A 15,950-nucleotide genomic window follows, 5' to 3' on the forward strand; every position below is an offset into this window, starting at 1 on the left:
TGAGTGAATGATTGACTACACACACATGTACGCACACACGCACGCACGCACGCACGCACGCACGCACGCACGCACGCACACACACACACACACACACACACACACACACACACACACACACACACACACACGCGCAACCTGCAACTACCAATATTTACAAGCAACTTTACAGGAAAACAAGCCCAAAGTCGCTTATAATAAGCAGACATGGCAACACTAGTGTGAACGTTATTAAGGAGCGGTGCTGCCTTGGCCTTGTGTCCTTGTTCTGATATTAGACCTGGAAGTGTCCTGCTCGCGAAAAGCCTGATTTACACCGGTGTCACGCACTGAAAATAAGCAGATCTTCAAGCTCTCAACCCGACATGTGGTGAGCTTGTAGATCTGCATTTGTCGGTGCAACTGCAATAGGTATAAACCAGGTGTGACGTCCAGCGTCACTGTCCATCACTGTCCAACCCACACCTATACACAGTCGCACGCACGCACGCACGCGCGCACGCACGCACACACACACACACACACACACACACACACACACACACACACACACACACACACACACACACAGGTCAAACTGTGAGCTTGCAGATGGGCTTTTTTGTAATTTTACATCCCACTATTGTACAAATAAGTATAATAGAAGGTTAAGTGGTTATAATCAATTTAGTTGATAAAAAAAAGAAAAAGAAAACAGCTTCTCAATAAACCTACATGAGCAAGATTAAGTGGGATATTGGTTCTAAATACGTTTTTTTTTTTTGCCCCACCCTAACTGGCAACGACACTGAGCAACCCCTGAGAAACCTGCCTAACAGTGACATCATCATAGGCAGGATTCTTTTTTTCAAAATTATCGCGAGAACAATGGCTTCCATTATAGCATGCTAACTTTCCAGGCATAGAAAGCCAGCCGTTTCTATTAGCTTGGATTCCCCATCGATGATGTCACAGTGGTAGGCGGGTTTCTGAACTGTCCACAGCCATCTTCTGAGACACATACAGGGTAGACAAAAATGGTACCATACTATAATGAGCGTTAGTGAGGACCAATTAAATGAAGATAGGTTGAAAATTGGTGAGGTCGTCCTTTAATAACAGGTCATGATCCAATGCTACTTTGCTATTTTTGTAACAGGGTTCATGTGTTTTAATGCAGCATCAGCATGCAAAGCCAGTGAGCTAGAAAATGTTAATTTTCATTCATTGCTGAGGGCTCTCATAAGAAAGCTATAGGCTGTGGTTTAATAAGTACTCTACTCGGTTCTTTGACTTAAGTAAAAGTAAACATACACACACACACACACGCGCATACCCGCACACGCATGTACGCACGCACAGCCAAACACACACACACACACACACACACACACACACACACACACACACACACACACACACACACACACACACACACAAATGCGCGCGCACGCACAGCCCCCCCCCCCCCCCCCCCCCACACACACACACACACACACACACACACACACACACACACACACACACACACACACACACACATGCGCACGCACGCATGTACGTACACACGTACAGCCGCAGGTACAGCCACACACACACACACACACACACACACACACACACAGGCACGCATTTATGGATGTTAATCTGGGTCAGTGAGCTTAATATAGCATATGTACAGAACATCTTCATTCGACACACAAGCATGTACAATAAAATGGGCTATAACTGAAAATATTCACTTATGTAGTGAGGATGTTGCAAACATGCCAAATTGTATTAAATGCAAATACAATTTCATGGGTATTTTTTTTCTTTACTACTGATAAATAGGAGCTTATAAAGCATTCTATATTAGCTCCATGAATCCAAGCCAGAACACTTAACTTGATTGATCATTAAAATAAACATGCTCTGAAAATGCAATGCGGCCCACCCGCCATCAGACAGACCAGTGACCACTTAACACTCAGCCGACAGGCTGCCGTGTTGAGTGGTCAGATGGGTGGGCCGCGGATGCTTTCGAGGTCTATAAAGCACATGGCATATGTGTCTGCTTCCATCCACACGTGATTCATACATACAGGCACATACATAATAACCTGAATATTGTGTGGATGTTTTACATATTTTCTCTAATAGGCCTACGTAGTTCAAAGCTAATTGCAGATTTGTGTTTCGTTCACCTTGTGCGTGTGTGTGTGTGTTTGTTTGTGTGTGTGTGTGTGTGTGTGTGTGTGTGTGTGTGTGTGTGTGTGTGTGTGTGTGTGTGTGTGTGTGTGTGTGTGTGTGTGTGTGCGTGCGTGCGTGCGTACGTGCGTACTTCAAGAAGGACACACCACCCAGATCTTGGTTGATGTGATGACAGCAGCCCTATAAGCCCATTTATATTTCATCATTTGACGCAGTACGTGCCAAAAATAGCCGATCTATAAGCTCACTAACGTGCCGCATCCATGAGGTGTCGTGAGCTTGTAGGTCAGCCATTTATTTTGCATATTTTTGCACTCAACATCGGCGTATAACTGAGCATAAATTAGGCGTAAAGCGAAATACCTCCTGTAGCTTCCACCTCTTCTGAGCGGCATCCTTTATATTCAGGATTCGTCTTTTTTATCCATTTTCCACACAGAGACAAAAGAAATTGATGCAGAGAGAAGAGCAATCCTCTCCGGATTATTTCAACAGTCACTTCAAAGAAGAGCATTTTTAATCCCACTTTATTGATGTCTGTGGGGAAGGAACGCAGCGAGTGAATGTGATAGAAGTTCGAAGGGAACCGCTATAAATGTTCATTCACGCACGCACACACGCACGCACGCACGCACAAACCTCACACGCATATGCTGTTGTTATAATAGCAAATCTACAAGCTTTGCTATTTTGAACTGGCCAATGTAGAGTTAAAGTGATTAAACTGATCTTGATGCTATAATAACACATTTTGTTGGGGACCCCCTGGAACCCCCTCAAGGACCCCTGGGGGTTCCCTTACCCCACTCTGAGAACCACTGCCCTGGGACGAACCCAATCAATCAGTAGAGTTTAAGTGTTTAAGAGAGTTTATAAAACCATTACATTACTCAGAACGTTTAAAGAGAAAAGCATTCCCTAAATCATTGCTTTGCATTTCAGTTTTTACTGACACCACAAAATAATTTCAAAAGACATTACAGTAGACTGTATAGTGCAATGAGTTATAAATGATGATGTTTCAGTGGCTGTACAACTAGAATGTTTATTTTCCAAGAAGGGAATTCATATTTTCCTCAAAGGAGCAGAAGAAAATAGCCTGATTTCCATGAGCACAATCCAACCTCAGCAGGAGGAGTAGGGATTTCATAAACCCATATTAATATTCATAAGCAGGGAGACTGCGAGTGTCAGAGACATTACATGGCTATTAATAACACCGTATTGTGTGCATAGCTTCTGAGAACACAGTGGTGAGTGTGGACTTTTAACTCAGGTCCGCACTAGGGCTGGGCAAATGTGAATATCAATATCATATTGATATGGTGATATGAGATACTAGACTATATATCGTCTGGGATTTGGGATATTTTAATATTGTGATATGGTATAAGTGTTGTCCTTTCCCGAGTTTAACCACTTATTTAATACTTTTGAAAACTGTCAACCGTATATGATGCATGCTTCTAATTAAATGAAAAGATCATGCGCATAACCTGCTACTGTACATGTCGTCTCTGTCGGGTGGAAACCTCATGTGACCAAAACTGGGATTTCAGGATTCAAATAAAAAATAGCGAAAGTAGCAGATCTACAAGCTCAAAAAGGGTCGCGTTTCCAGCTTGTGGATCTGCTATGATGCTTTGTGACGCCGTGGTGTGATCAAATAGGGCACTAATCTACAAAAAAAAAACATAAAAAGTTAGAATATGGAGATAAGAGGTTTTTACCCGACAGCAACGATATGCAATCCGTAGATATCTTTTAGATTTGTAGTTTTTACCCATGTGTTTTTCCTTTTTCTCTCCTTCTCTCACTCAACCTCTCTTGTCATGAATGCTACAAAATTATGGAGCGAATGCAATTCAATTGTTGTTTAACTATTTAATTCTCTATTTTATTTATATGCTATTCAAAAATAGACCACCTACATCTACATCTTTTAAATTGAATGTGACAAATGTTACTCCTTTTACTTTGGTAGGTATAAGAATATTTTTTACTTTCATTCAAGCAAAATGTTTATTACAGGACTATTTACGTATAGTGTACTTCTACATTGTGGTATTGTTAGTTACTTAGAAAAAAGAAAGGGAAAAAATGGAGTTTATCTTCCATCACTGCATGCAGATTGTGTTTGTGGACAATTAAAGCAGTGAATATTGTCTGAGCATTGAGCTCAGCGCCTTTCACGCTGAGTTGCTCCCGTCTCATTTAGCTATTATGTATGGAATAATGTATTGCATTTCCCACAAGCCTTCTACTCTGACCATAAAAGCTGGTCAACTAACTAATAACTCTAATTGGGAGCATACAAATGCTGTCAGCGTTGCCTGATTATTCTACAGGGCCTAAAGAAGAAGAATGCTGCTATTCAAAGATGCCACATTGTTTTTGCTTCGCTAATTCATTGTGAACGCATTTCGTGCTTCATTGTTCATTCATCGGCTACTGTAGCGACAATTCATCTATTTGGTAAATGAACCGTATAAAATGCACATGTTTCCCAAAGCATTTATAAATGTTGGCTACATATCACATGGTAAAGATGGAATGCACTATTTGTCAGTGGTGGACAGTACTCAATGATTCCACATGAGTCAAAGCATAGAGACTCCTGGTCAAATATTATTCAACTGCAAGTGAAAGCTGCTCTGTCAAATGTGTACTTGAGTTAAAGTACTGCTGTAGTTGTCTCTCAAAATACTGAGATGCAAAAAAAGTATTCAAAAGTGCATGTTTTTTAAAAGAGATTCTCAAGTATTCAAACATTTCCACTGGGACCCAAAGCTCATGCGATGTGACGCATTGTGAGCTTGTAGATCTGATTGTTTAAAAAAATATATGGAATGGAATTTCTTACATTTTTGGGCGGAGTAGCCGCCCCTATAAGTGGGGTTGGGACACCTCATTAGTACACCCTTCGCTGTACTGTGATTGGCTCATACATTAGTACACCCCAAAGTCTATATACTATTCCTTTGATGATACAGCCACATTTTCACTGCCACATTTTCACAGAAGAGATCAAGCATGTTTGGACCTCAAGAAGAGAAAGAGGTGTTTTGTCCTCATTTCACCCCAACTGACCTGAGGTGTAATGTCTCCACATCTGATCCGCTGTCAGTCCTGTGTCCTCCAACGGCAGAGGACGATGATGATGATGATGAAGATGAAGAGCGGTCAGCGGCGTACAGACTGTACATGCAGACGGCTCCGATCACCATGGCAGCTCCACACACAAACTGAAGGTCTATGTGGAAACCGAAAAGGTACACCGACATCACCGCGGAAACCACAATGGAGAGGGACGTGGCGAACCCTTTGAGGATGTTGTCGGCGTACTTCACCACCACAGCCACCAGGAGGCCCCCGAACGCCTGAATGAGAACGGTCATCCACACCATCGGAGTGTAACCGAAGAAGAAGCCGTTAGCGGACACCTGCACTCCGTCTTTCCGCCAAAGTACCAGCATGCCGAGGGCAGAGCTAAAGAGTCCCATCTGGACGTTCCGGACCCAAAGGGAGGCGGAGGTTCCTTTCAGGATCTTCTCAAAGTAGACCGCTGCAAATCCCGATGACAGACAGCTGAACAACACGGCAGCCATTCCCACAACTTGGTTCTGGCTCGACGAATGAAAGGCCAGTTCCTTCTGGCCTTCCTGGCGCACCTGTAGTACAATAGCCACCCCGGCAAACAAGATCAGCAGAGAAACCCACTGAACTCTGGAGAGAGACCTCTTCAACATCGTCACACTGAATAACACTGTGGTCAGGATCTTCAGCTGGTAGGTCACCTGGAAGACGGCAACAGGCAGGTTGGATATGGCGACATACAGCAGGTTGTTTTGTAGCGTGTAGATGATGGAAGGGAAGGCTAACTTCAGCGTCTCTCTGTACTGGACTAATACGCTGTCATACAGGAACATCACTGTTTGCTTTGGATTACATCTATTCTGCAGGAGGATGATAAGCAGACAGGCCAGAAGTTTGAGGATCTCTGCCATGACCACGGCTGAGGTTCTGAAGAAACGATCGCCGGGCTGCATGCAGACGTATCGCATGCTGAGGATGAGCCATGCATTCTGGACCACCAGCATCACCAGGCTGATGTATTTCAACTTCCTGCTGTTAGTTTCTTCGCGGTGTTTGGAGCCTGCCATTTGTGTGGCCGTTTTCTCTTCTTCTCCGGCCTGGCTCGCCATGTGGGCAGCTGGAAAATACTACTCAGATAAGGGTTTACTTGTTCTCTTGAGCCAAGAGAGATGTCTAACCCGAGTGGTTCACACTGGTGGTCTCCGAGACTACAATGCCTCTTATGCTGCTGGCTAAAAAATATTTGTGTCACAATGAGTCAGCTATATCCATATTTGGAGTCCCAGCCTTGCCTGAATACAGAGTCCCCAGATGTCATACTTACAGTAGATGTATCAGCCAGCTCCATATATCGATATATTGAGTTCTAAGTTAGTTGTACCCAAATATGGTAGTATACCCCTAGTACCCCCTTGGGAGTAAGACATTGAAATGTTATCCAAAAATCTGCTTTTTAATTATTCAATTAACCTACATGAGCAAGATTAAGTCCGTTAGAGGTTCTAAATGTGCGTTTTACCAGGAGAATCAAGCACCATCTCTGTTATGTCGGAATCCCACTGAGGTCAGTGTTTGGTCAAGTTTCACTTGAACCCCAACATCCCTATTCTGGCCATGTCATAATAAGCCAGCATAGGTGAACTTCCTCTCCCTTTGGGGTCGCCACAGCAAGTCATCTGTTCCCATATGGTTCTGTCTTCTGCGCCTTCCTCTGTGACTCTTGCCACCTGCATGTCATCTCTCACCCCATCCATGAACCTCCTATTTTAGCCTTCCTCTTCTCCTCTTTCCTGCAAAAATAGGCGAACATTCACCCAAAATAGCAGATCTACAAGCCCACAATGCGTCATCATTTTGTCAAAGAGATTTCGTGTAGAGTGAAAAAAAGAGGAAGGGGCCTAGTATAGAGTTGTGGGGGACTCCAGTCAATTAAGTATTATTGATTGATTGAATACTTTATTAACACTTTTGTTAACTGTAGGCCTACATGTAGTACAGTCAAAGGTTATGCTAAAAGGATAATACAAAAAGCCCCAGGGCCTTGTTTCCATTGTTGTCCAGTGTACTCAGTTCATCAGTAATACATTACACACAATAAAAGCCCCAGTAGCAGCAAAAGGTATATTTACAGAAAAAGGATGGGGTGGGGGACAGAGGATGCTACTACCAAGGCGTTCCTATGGGTGTTCTAGTAAACCCAGACCAACTGCCTTTTCAGGTCAGCGGCGTCAGCCTTTCTTTTAGGTTAGTTCTCAGTTTGGTTTGGGAGTCGAGATCTTGGGTTTTGGTAATGCATTCCACATTTTGGTGGCAGCAGAATAGAATGTATTTTCCCCATGTTCCCCAAATGTGGTCTATAAATAAAATAAAGTGTTGTGTTAGTGAACCATGAGATGACATTGAATGAGGGGCGGGCTCCAGCTAGAGTCCTCAGTGCACTCTTGTTGATCAAAGAGGAGATGTTCTTTGGTTGACTTTCACAATCACTTTTGTTGCCATTTTCTTTTTACACCAGAACGTTGTCTACCTGTTATATGCAGGGTTTAAGTTTGTTACCTGCCTGTTATATAGGCTACAGGGTTTAAATGGTTCAACCCCATGACATGGGAGGGAGACACTGAGGGGACGCATCATGTGCCAGTCACATGATCCAACCCTGTGGGCCTCAGAGAGAGAGAGAGAGCGAGAGAGAGAGAGAGAGAGAGACTGGGTGAGGAAGGGTCTAATCCTTCTAAGACTGCTGCCGTTCTTTTGGCTCAGTTGGCCGTCAGAGTCCCCCCCTCTTGGACCCCCATCATGCCTGTTCAGGGTTTTCACACTGCTGCTGCTGCCATGGGGCATGTGTTGTGTAGCCTACTACTGCACAGGAACAGCATGCATGTGTTGTGTAGCCAGCCCAGCCTACTGCAGTGGTTCTCAACCTTTTCAGGCCGCGACCCCCCCAAAATAATCATATTTGAGGGACCCCCACCCCGATAAGCACTTGGAATTGTAGGAGTTGAGGCATTACATTTCGTTTGACTCAGTTCCACAGATAAATATTGTGAAAATAGCAGATCTACAAGCTCACAACGGCTTGCAATACGAAGCATTGTGAGCTTGTAGATCAATCTCTTTCTTATATTATTTGACAATTTGGCCAGTGTTTGACCAGTTTTTATAGTATAGTTGGTTGATTACTTTTGATGCACTAATGGTCTTTTCCTTTTATTTCTATCTTATATTTTTGGTATTAATAAAGGTCTTAAAATTGTCACTTCACTGTCATCTGGAGACCTGCTTAAAATCATGTGGGGACCCCCTTCGGGATCCCGACCCACAGGTTGAGAACCACTGGCCTACTGCACAGAACCAGCATGCATGTGTTGTGTAGCCTACTGCACAGGAGCAGCATGCAAGTCCGCACAGGCATGCATGCATACTGCACTACAGCACTGACACATGTGCACAGACGTAATACATATATAATCATAGATCAAAGGGTAGGCATAAAGTAACCTATAATGAACTCTGCTACTGCACAGTTCATCTTTCTGGGACAAACAGAAAATATGGAATATTTTCGGCAAGACTTTCAACGTCGCATCATATCAATTTCTATTTCAATTCAAGGGGGCTTCGATTGGCAGGAGAAAATATGTTTATATTGCCAAAGCAAGTTTCAAATCAAATTAATAATCAAAATACATTTGAAAAGCAGTGCATGCAATTAAAAGACATACATACATTTGAAAAGCAGTGCATGCAATTAAAAGACATACAGTAATGTGTAGACAACAGAGCTATATGTCACATTTTTTGTTAGAAATTGAAAGTTGAGAGTGTGGACAAGGGGAGCTTGGTGTAAAGCTTTTTGAAACAAATACTGTAGCAGCAATTGTGTTGAGATTTTGCAGTCAATCGCACACATCGTCACATCTCATAACACAGCTTCTTGCATGTATATCAAATATACAGTACTGTATAATCAAATAAGGGGAAAGCAAAGTGAATGCAGCTGCACAGTCAAATACACAGAGTTGATTTATCCATTTGCAACTCAGAGAGTGCTAAATCTCCGGCAACCTTGGACCGATCGGCATGAAACTTTGCACGCATACTCCTTGGAGGCCATGTAAAAGACAATTTCTCCCATTGGCCTGTTATAGCGCCACCAGGAGGCCGATTTTTGCTAAACCCTTTTTTTGATAATTCTCCTACAGCTTTTGTCCAAACATCAAGCACATTGGTACCGATTGGCCCTCATTTATTAATGGAACGATCTTCCTAAGGCCCTTAGGCTACACCAGTTTGTTCTATCGTAGACATGCGGTGCAGCATTGTCTGAAAATCGGACAGGCACAGGACCTGAGACCAGACCTGACATTTGAGCAAACCGTACGTTCAAGTCAAAGTGACGATAGATTGATAAATCCCAAAAGCTCTCGTTGTTCAGTCTGCGCAAGCTTGGGCCATTAGCTCTATGGTCATGTGATTACGTTTGCAGGAGTGGCCCATTTTGAACAAAATGCTTCAAATCATGAAGATTCCAAAAATTGCTGGCCCACAATATCCTACCTGGCCTGGCGGAGACCTGTGCTCTGAGGAGCATTTTTTTCTAGTTATACTGTGATTTCAATTCTGATGTCAACTAACTTATGTTGCTCGTAAGTCAAACTGATTAAAAGCGTCTGCCAAATACCTACCTAACTGAACTACAGATATTGAAGTTATTGGCTTATTTCATCACATTTCAGATGCACGTATCCATAATTTAATACATTTGTCAGAGCCAACCAGCAACTCTCTTTCCCTCTGGCCATATAGTGATCAAAATCATACCACCCCAAATTATATTTTTATTTGGTTATTTTCCAGTGAACGTGAGTATTACTGCATAGAGGCAATTGCTTTCAAGAGCCACATCACAGCGGCCACTCGATCCTGTAGGTTCACACTCATAATATTCGAAGGATTAGACCCTTCCTCACCCAGGCATCAGTCATATCAAAACTTGACTATTGTAACTCTCTCCTTACTGGCCTCCCGGTATGTTCACTTAAGCCTCTCCAAATGATCCAGAATGCAGCAGCACGCTTGGTCTTCAACCGGCGAAAAACAAATTCACATGTCACCCCCCTTCTCCACTCCCTCCATTGGCTCCCAGTTAGGCCTACTGCCCGCACAGAGTACAACACACTGACGTTGGCCTACAAAGCAAACAAAGGTATGGCACCCCCGTATTGTATCTACAACCCCTCCCACTCTCTCAGATCAGCTAACACAGAGAAGCTGTCAGAACCTTCGCTAAAACAACACTCCACACGTCCCAGACACTTCTCCCTTCTGGCTTCCAAACCATGGAATGAACTCCCCATTGCAATTAGAACTGCAGACTCACTCCCAATCTTCTGCCGTAATCTGAAGACTCACCTCTTCAGACTCCACCTCAGCCCGTAGCACTTGCCCTAGCCTTGACGACTTTGGAGGATTATGCAACGGCTAAAATGTAATTTAGATAGCATGTTATGTAGACAGATGCCAGGTCATTGTTGACCTGGCATAGTGTGTATAGTTTCAATGTAGGCTGATGATAGGTTCTTGGTTTACGTATGTATTAGTTATTATTAGATTATTGGTTTACTTATGTATTACTTTATTATTAAATTACTATTTCTATGCATTTGATGTATTATTGATGTATTATGATGTATTATCTTGTGTCCTTGCTTACTGTAAATCGCTCTGGATTAAGAGCGTCTGCTAAATGCCTAAACTGTTGCCAGCCGCATGGCAAATCCACCAGCTTTTGTAAAGTTGCTTGTTGTCTGTATGGGGACTACGGATGGAAATTCGCATTCTTGCTAAATCCGGTGTATATACACTACATTTTGTATGTAATGTTAATGAATGTGCGCTGTCCTGTCCAAATAAACATATACAAAATAGAAATAGTGGTGTTTAACAATTTGAAGTCATATCGCCCATATGCAGCCCTAATGTAAACTGAGGAGGATTTGAATAGCAGCTGCATGCTGCTATACACCTTGACTGACAGAGATTTGAGGCCCTGAGGCCATCAGAAGGTAATTGATCCCAACCTGCCATGAACTAATGAGGTCACCGAGGCGCGAGGAGGCAGACAGCTGCCAGTCTATTGTGATGTGAAGAGAGGACCCCAGATTGGGTTTCCACAGGTTATGAGCTGACACGATATGGAGACTAGAGAGGTGGGATTTTCTCTCCCTAAAATAACCACTATATACTTCGTTGACCAGGGTCCCCTGGGGCAATGCTTCTCAAAGTTTTTCAAGTCAAGGACCCCCAAATAGGCTCTATGCACAGCAGCCATATTGGAAAGAAATTGGGCCTCTTCTTACTTCCTTCGCAGGTGTTACCAATGATACTAATGAAGGTTCAATCGATATTGGTAGCCGTTGCAGTGGTTCTCAAAGTGTGGTCCAGGGACCCCCAGGGGTCCTTGAGGAGTCAATGGACCAGTAAGGGTCCATTTGGTTCCATTTGTTTTTGGTACACTCTCAGTATAAAATGAATTAACATGAGGGTTTCAACAAGTAAGTAAGTAAGTAAGTAAGCAAGCAAGCAAGGAAGCAAGCAAGAACATAAATGAATACATAAATACATAATATCATATATCAAATTGTCCTTGCAATTAAAATGTGTAAACCACTGGGTTTATGGTACTACTACAGTATACTAGGCTACTACATCAACTAATAGTTGGCAGGTCAGAATGATGCCCTGCATGCATGTCATGCATGCTGGACTTCACGGTCGGCTGTGGAGAGCCCCCCTCCACGTGGAGCCCCCCCCCATGCCCTGCCTCCCTTCTCTGCTCCTACAGCTTGTCGTTGTGGATCAGCAGCCCAGACCAGCGTTGCCATGTCCGCTTATTATAAGCGACTTTGGGCTGGGTTTTTTTCTGTGAAGTTGCTTGCAAATATTGGTTAGTTTTTTGGCCTTGTAAGTGTTGCTTATTTGGGGCTCGTTTCCAAATGTTGTTTCAACCAGTGGTTCTCAAATATTTTTATTTTTATTAATATGTATTTGTCTGCACATCTGAAAACATGCTATGCCAGGAACCTCCATATAAGATTTGTGTCTTCCAAAAATATTCCTAATTTGCGAAATTAGGAATGGGAATATACAAGATTTTTTTTGAAAATAGCCAATGTATAAAGGGCAAAAGTCTCGCTTCTTTTCGGCTTTTTTTTTACTAGACATGGTTGCTTGTTTCTCTCGCAAAACCTGGCAACGCTGACAGACACACACACACACACACACACACACACACACACACACACACACACACACACACACACACACACACACACACACACACACACACACACACACACACACACACACACACACACACACACACACACACACACACACACACACATCAGATCGCCGTCAGACTCAGTCCGCTTTCGGAGCGACTGTCTGCCAGACGCGTCCTGTTAGTATTATGATCGACGTGATTTTTGAAGAAGAGTCTGAGAATGAATAGATTCTAAAACAAGTTGCAAAGTGAGGGGGAAAGGGCGACCATAAAGAAACACACATTCACTGGGAAAGTACTGCTCAACACATGTGTGTGTTTATTAAAAGGAACATTGTGTGCATGGTGAGTTTTTCTTCACTCTATATATGAATGTGATCCAACAGTAAACCTCGTGTTCTTCTTGTTGCTTTATGTCTAAACTAAACGTTATGCGATCGAACTCATTAGCAGTGATGGAGAAAGTACTCATATGTTTTACTTAAGTAAAAGTATTCAAAACCACAATACTCTGTTACAGGCAAAAGTCCTGTATTCAAAATCTACTTGAATAAAAGTGCAAAAGTATTGGAATCAAAAGTAGGCTACTCATTATGCAGAATGTCCCCATTTCACAAGGTTTCAACATGTTTTGATAATAGCAGATCTACAAGCTCACAATGCCTCGCATAGCAACGCATTGTGAGCTTGTAGATCTGCTATTTTCATATAGGGCTGAAGTGGTTAATGCATGTTTTGTAATAATAATCAAAATCTACAAAATGTTCAAATAATTGTAGTGGAGTAAAAGTACAACATTTGCGTAAGATGTGGAGTGGAGTAGAAGTAAAATAACCGAAAATTGGAAATACTCTAAAGTAGAAAATACCTACTTAAGTACAGTACTTGATTAATTAGTTACTTTACACCACTGTTTATTTGATTGTGTATATTTAGCCTATATGAACTCAAAGCCATAGAACATAGCACTGCTGCGAAACGATCATCATTCAACTTTTATAAGCCAAAATAAAAAATCACTCAAACATGCGTGACTGAAGCTGTGAACGTTATAGGCATATCATATTATAATTATCCGACTGTTCTCTGATTGATTGATTGATTGATTAGTCAGCGGCTATACTCTGTAGGCTATTTGCAGTGGTGTAAAGTAACCTAGTACATGTACTCAAGTACTGTACTTATAAGTAAACATTTGGGTACTTTTTACTTTACTGGAGTATTTGCAATTTTCAGTACTTTTACTTCTACTCCACTACATCTGAAAGGCAAATATTGTACTTTTACTCCATTACAATTATTTAGATTTTTTTAGTTACTAGTTACTTTGTAGATTTGAATTATTATTACAAAACATACAGTTAGCCATTTGAAAATAGCCAATCTGCAGGTTGTAGAGGTTGTAGATTTGCTATTTTCAAAAGATGTTTATATATTTTGAACTTGTGAAATGGGACATTCTGCACAATGAGTACTTACTACTTTTGGTACATTAAGTACATTTTGATGCCAATACTTTTGTACCTTTACTAAAGTAAATCCTGAATTCCGGACTTTTACTTGTAATTGAGTATCTCTTGTTCTACATTGCAGATTGATACTTTTACTTAAGTAAAACATTTGAGTACTTTGTCCACCACCTGCATAGGTGTGTGTGTGTGTGTGTGTGTGTGTGTGTGTGTGTGTGTGTGTGTGTGTGTGTGTGTGTGTGTGTGTGTGTGTGTGTGTGTGTGTGTGTGTGTGTGTGTGTGTGTGTGTGTGTGTGCGTGCGTGCGTGCGTGCGCGTGAGAGAATGTAATGGTATTTCCATCAGTTTGGAGGGATATTTCTTTGTACATGATTCAGCTGTCTGTCTGTTGCTCATATTTCTGTCCGGTTAGGGCTTGTAGACGTGTGTGGCTCCCTGTTTTCTCCCCCTACATCTCTAACATTTTCATGTGAAGGCCCCCCCCTGCATTTATATTAATTTGGTTCAATGCTTTGTGTCAAGGACCCCCATAAGAGAAGATGTGCTGTTGAACATTTTCAAAATGATTCTCTTTTCTGTCTTTGTAGGCCGGCTTATGAAATAGTAGCCTATAAAATAGGCTTGCAGTGGTTAAACTGTTCCTCATTTTGCTGGGGACCCCACTTGAGAACGCCTGCCATATAGTGCTGTAGTATTAGTGGTCTTTATTTTGAGTGCGTGTGTGTGTGTGTGTGTGTGCGTGTGTGCGTGTGTGCGTGTGCGTGAGATAAGTGTTCAGAACATGATGAGATGGAAACAGAAAGGTCACAACCATACAGAGAGAGGAAACAGGCTCCCTGGTAACATTAACATCTTTGTTAGATCATCTCCCTGCGTGCGTGCGTGTGTGTGTGTGACTGTGGATGCATGGGCTCTGAGTTGAACTGGACATGCTGGCGGTCTGTCTGATGCAACAATACATAATCCTTAGAGGAGAACCTGTGTACATGGAAGAAATATACCCTCCTCGCCACCATCTCTCACCTCGCCTCTCTGTGCAAATAAACAACATCTGGACGTATGCGCAGCTCTGGGACCTTGGGAACACGCGCACACACGGTGCGCAGTCCCACACACACACACACGCACACCAAGGGGCAAGGCTTGGATATTTACGATGAGGCCAACACGGAAGCTTATGAATGGCCAGAGTGAGGCACTGTTTTACCCTGCGCCGACCTGCAGTGTCAGAAAGAATTTATTTTAACGCAAGTGAATGGGTTTTTGACAAACTTTAGACTAGATTTTCTTACCGTAATAAAAATTGTCATAAATTCTATATGCTTCCAGTCGCTAGTTTAAAGTCTCCTTTCAATCATCATGATATGCGTTTTGCTAAATTATGGTCCCATTTATTCTAAAATTGACGATAAAGTAGGCTATGCTCCAGGAGGGGCGGGATGATTTGATTGACAACCTACACAACCAATAGCATTCATTCCCCGCCCTGCTCTTGATTGACAAGCTACCCAACCAATAGCATTTTTGGGGGTTGTTTTCCGGTTCGCTGGTCACATGTCTGGTCTCAACCAATAGCGTTTGAGTTCCGGCGTGGCCAACTGTATATATTAACGTTGGAGGAATGCACGTTCCTGAACTATCGGCTTCATTTTCGTTCTGTAGAAAGCAGGGGAGTGGCTTTGTCCATTCCTTTTTTACAGTCTATGACGCACACGCACACATTTCTGTACATGCACACATTGTTATGCATATCTTCATGTATGTCCATTGTCTAGACTAAATATAGTCACCCTTACCCACCCTTTTTATCCCTAGTCTACACTGCCATTATGCTGTGTTACATAATGGATGTTTTATATTCTTATACTGTATTAGCTTGTATATATTATACTTTATTGTATTTTTCATTGTTTTACCGACTCGCCTTTC

At 42.4% G+C, this 15,950-nt stretch overlaps 2 protein-coding genes across 2 annotated transcripts in view; both read right to left on the bottom strand.

The window, feature by feature from the left end:
- Positions 1-15,950, bottom strand: part of selenou1a (selenoprotein U 1a) — a 310,703-nt gene that overhangs the window by 118,519 nt on the left and 176,234 nt on the right. The window lies entirely within an intron of this gene.
- On the bottom strand, positions 5,244-6,377 carry LOC311058504 (UDP-galactose translocator-like; the record flags this gene model as incomplete). Its single annotated transcript, XM_084075965.1, has 1 exon — positions 5,244-6,377. The coding sequence occupies one exon, from the start codon at positions 6,375-6,377 to the stop codon at positions 5,244-5,246; it is 1,134 nt and encodes a 377-aa protein (XP_083932091.1).

This window comes from Gymnoscopelus microlampas (assembly GCF_963454915.1).
Source record: "Gymnoscopelus microlampas genome assembly, chromosome: 13".
Classification (NCBI taxonomy): Eukaryota; Metazoa; Chordata; class Actinopteri; order Myctophiformes; family Myctophidae; genus Gymnoscopelus; species Gymnoscopelus microlampas.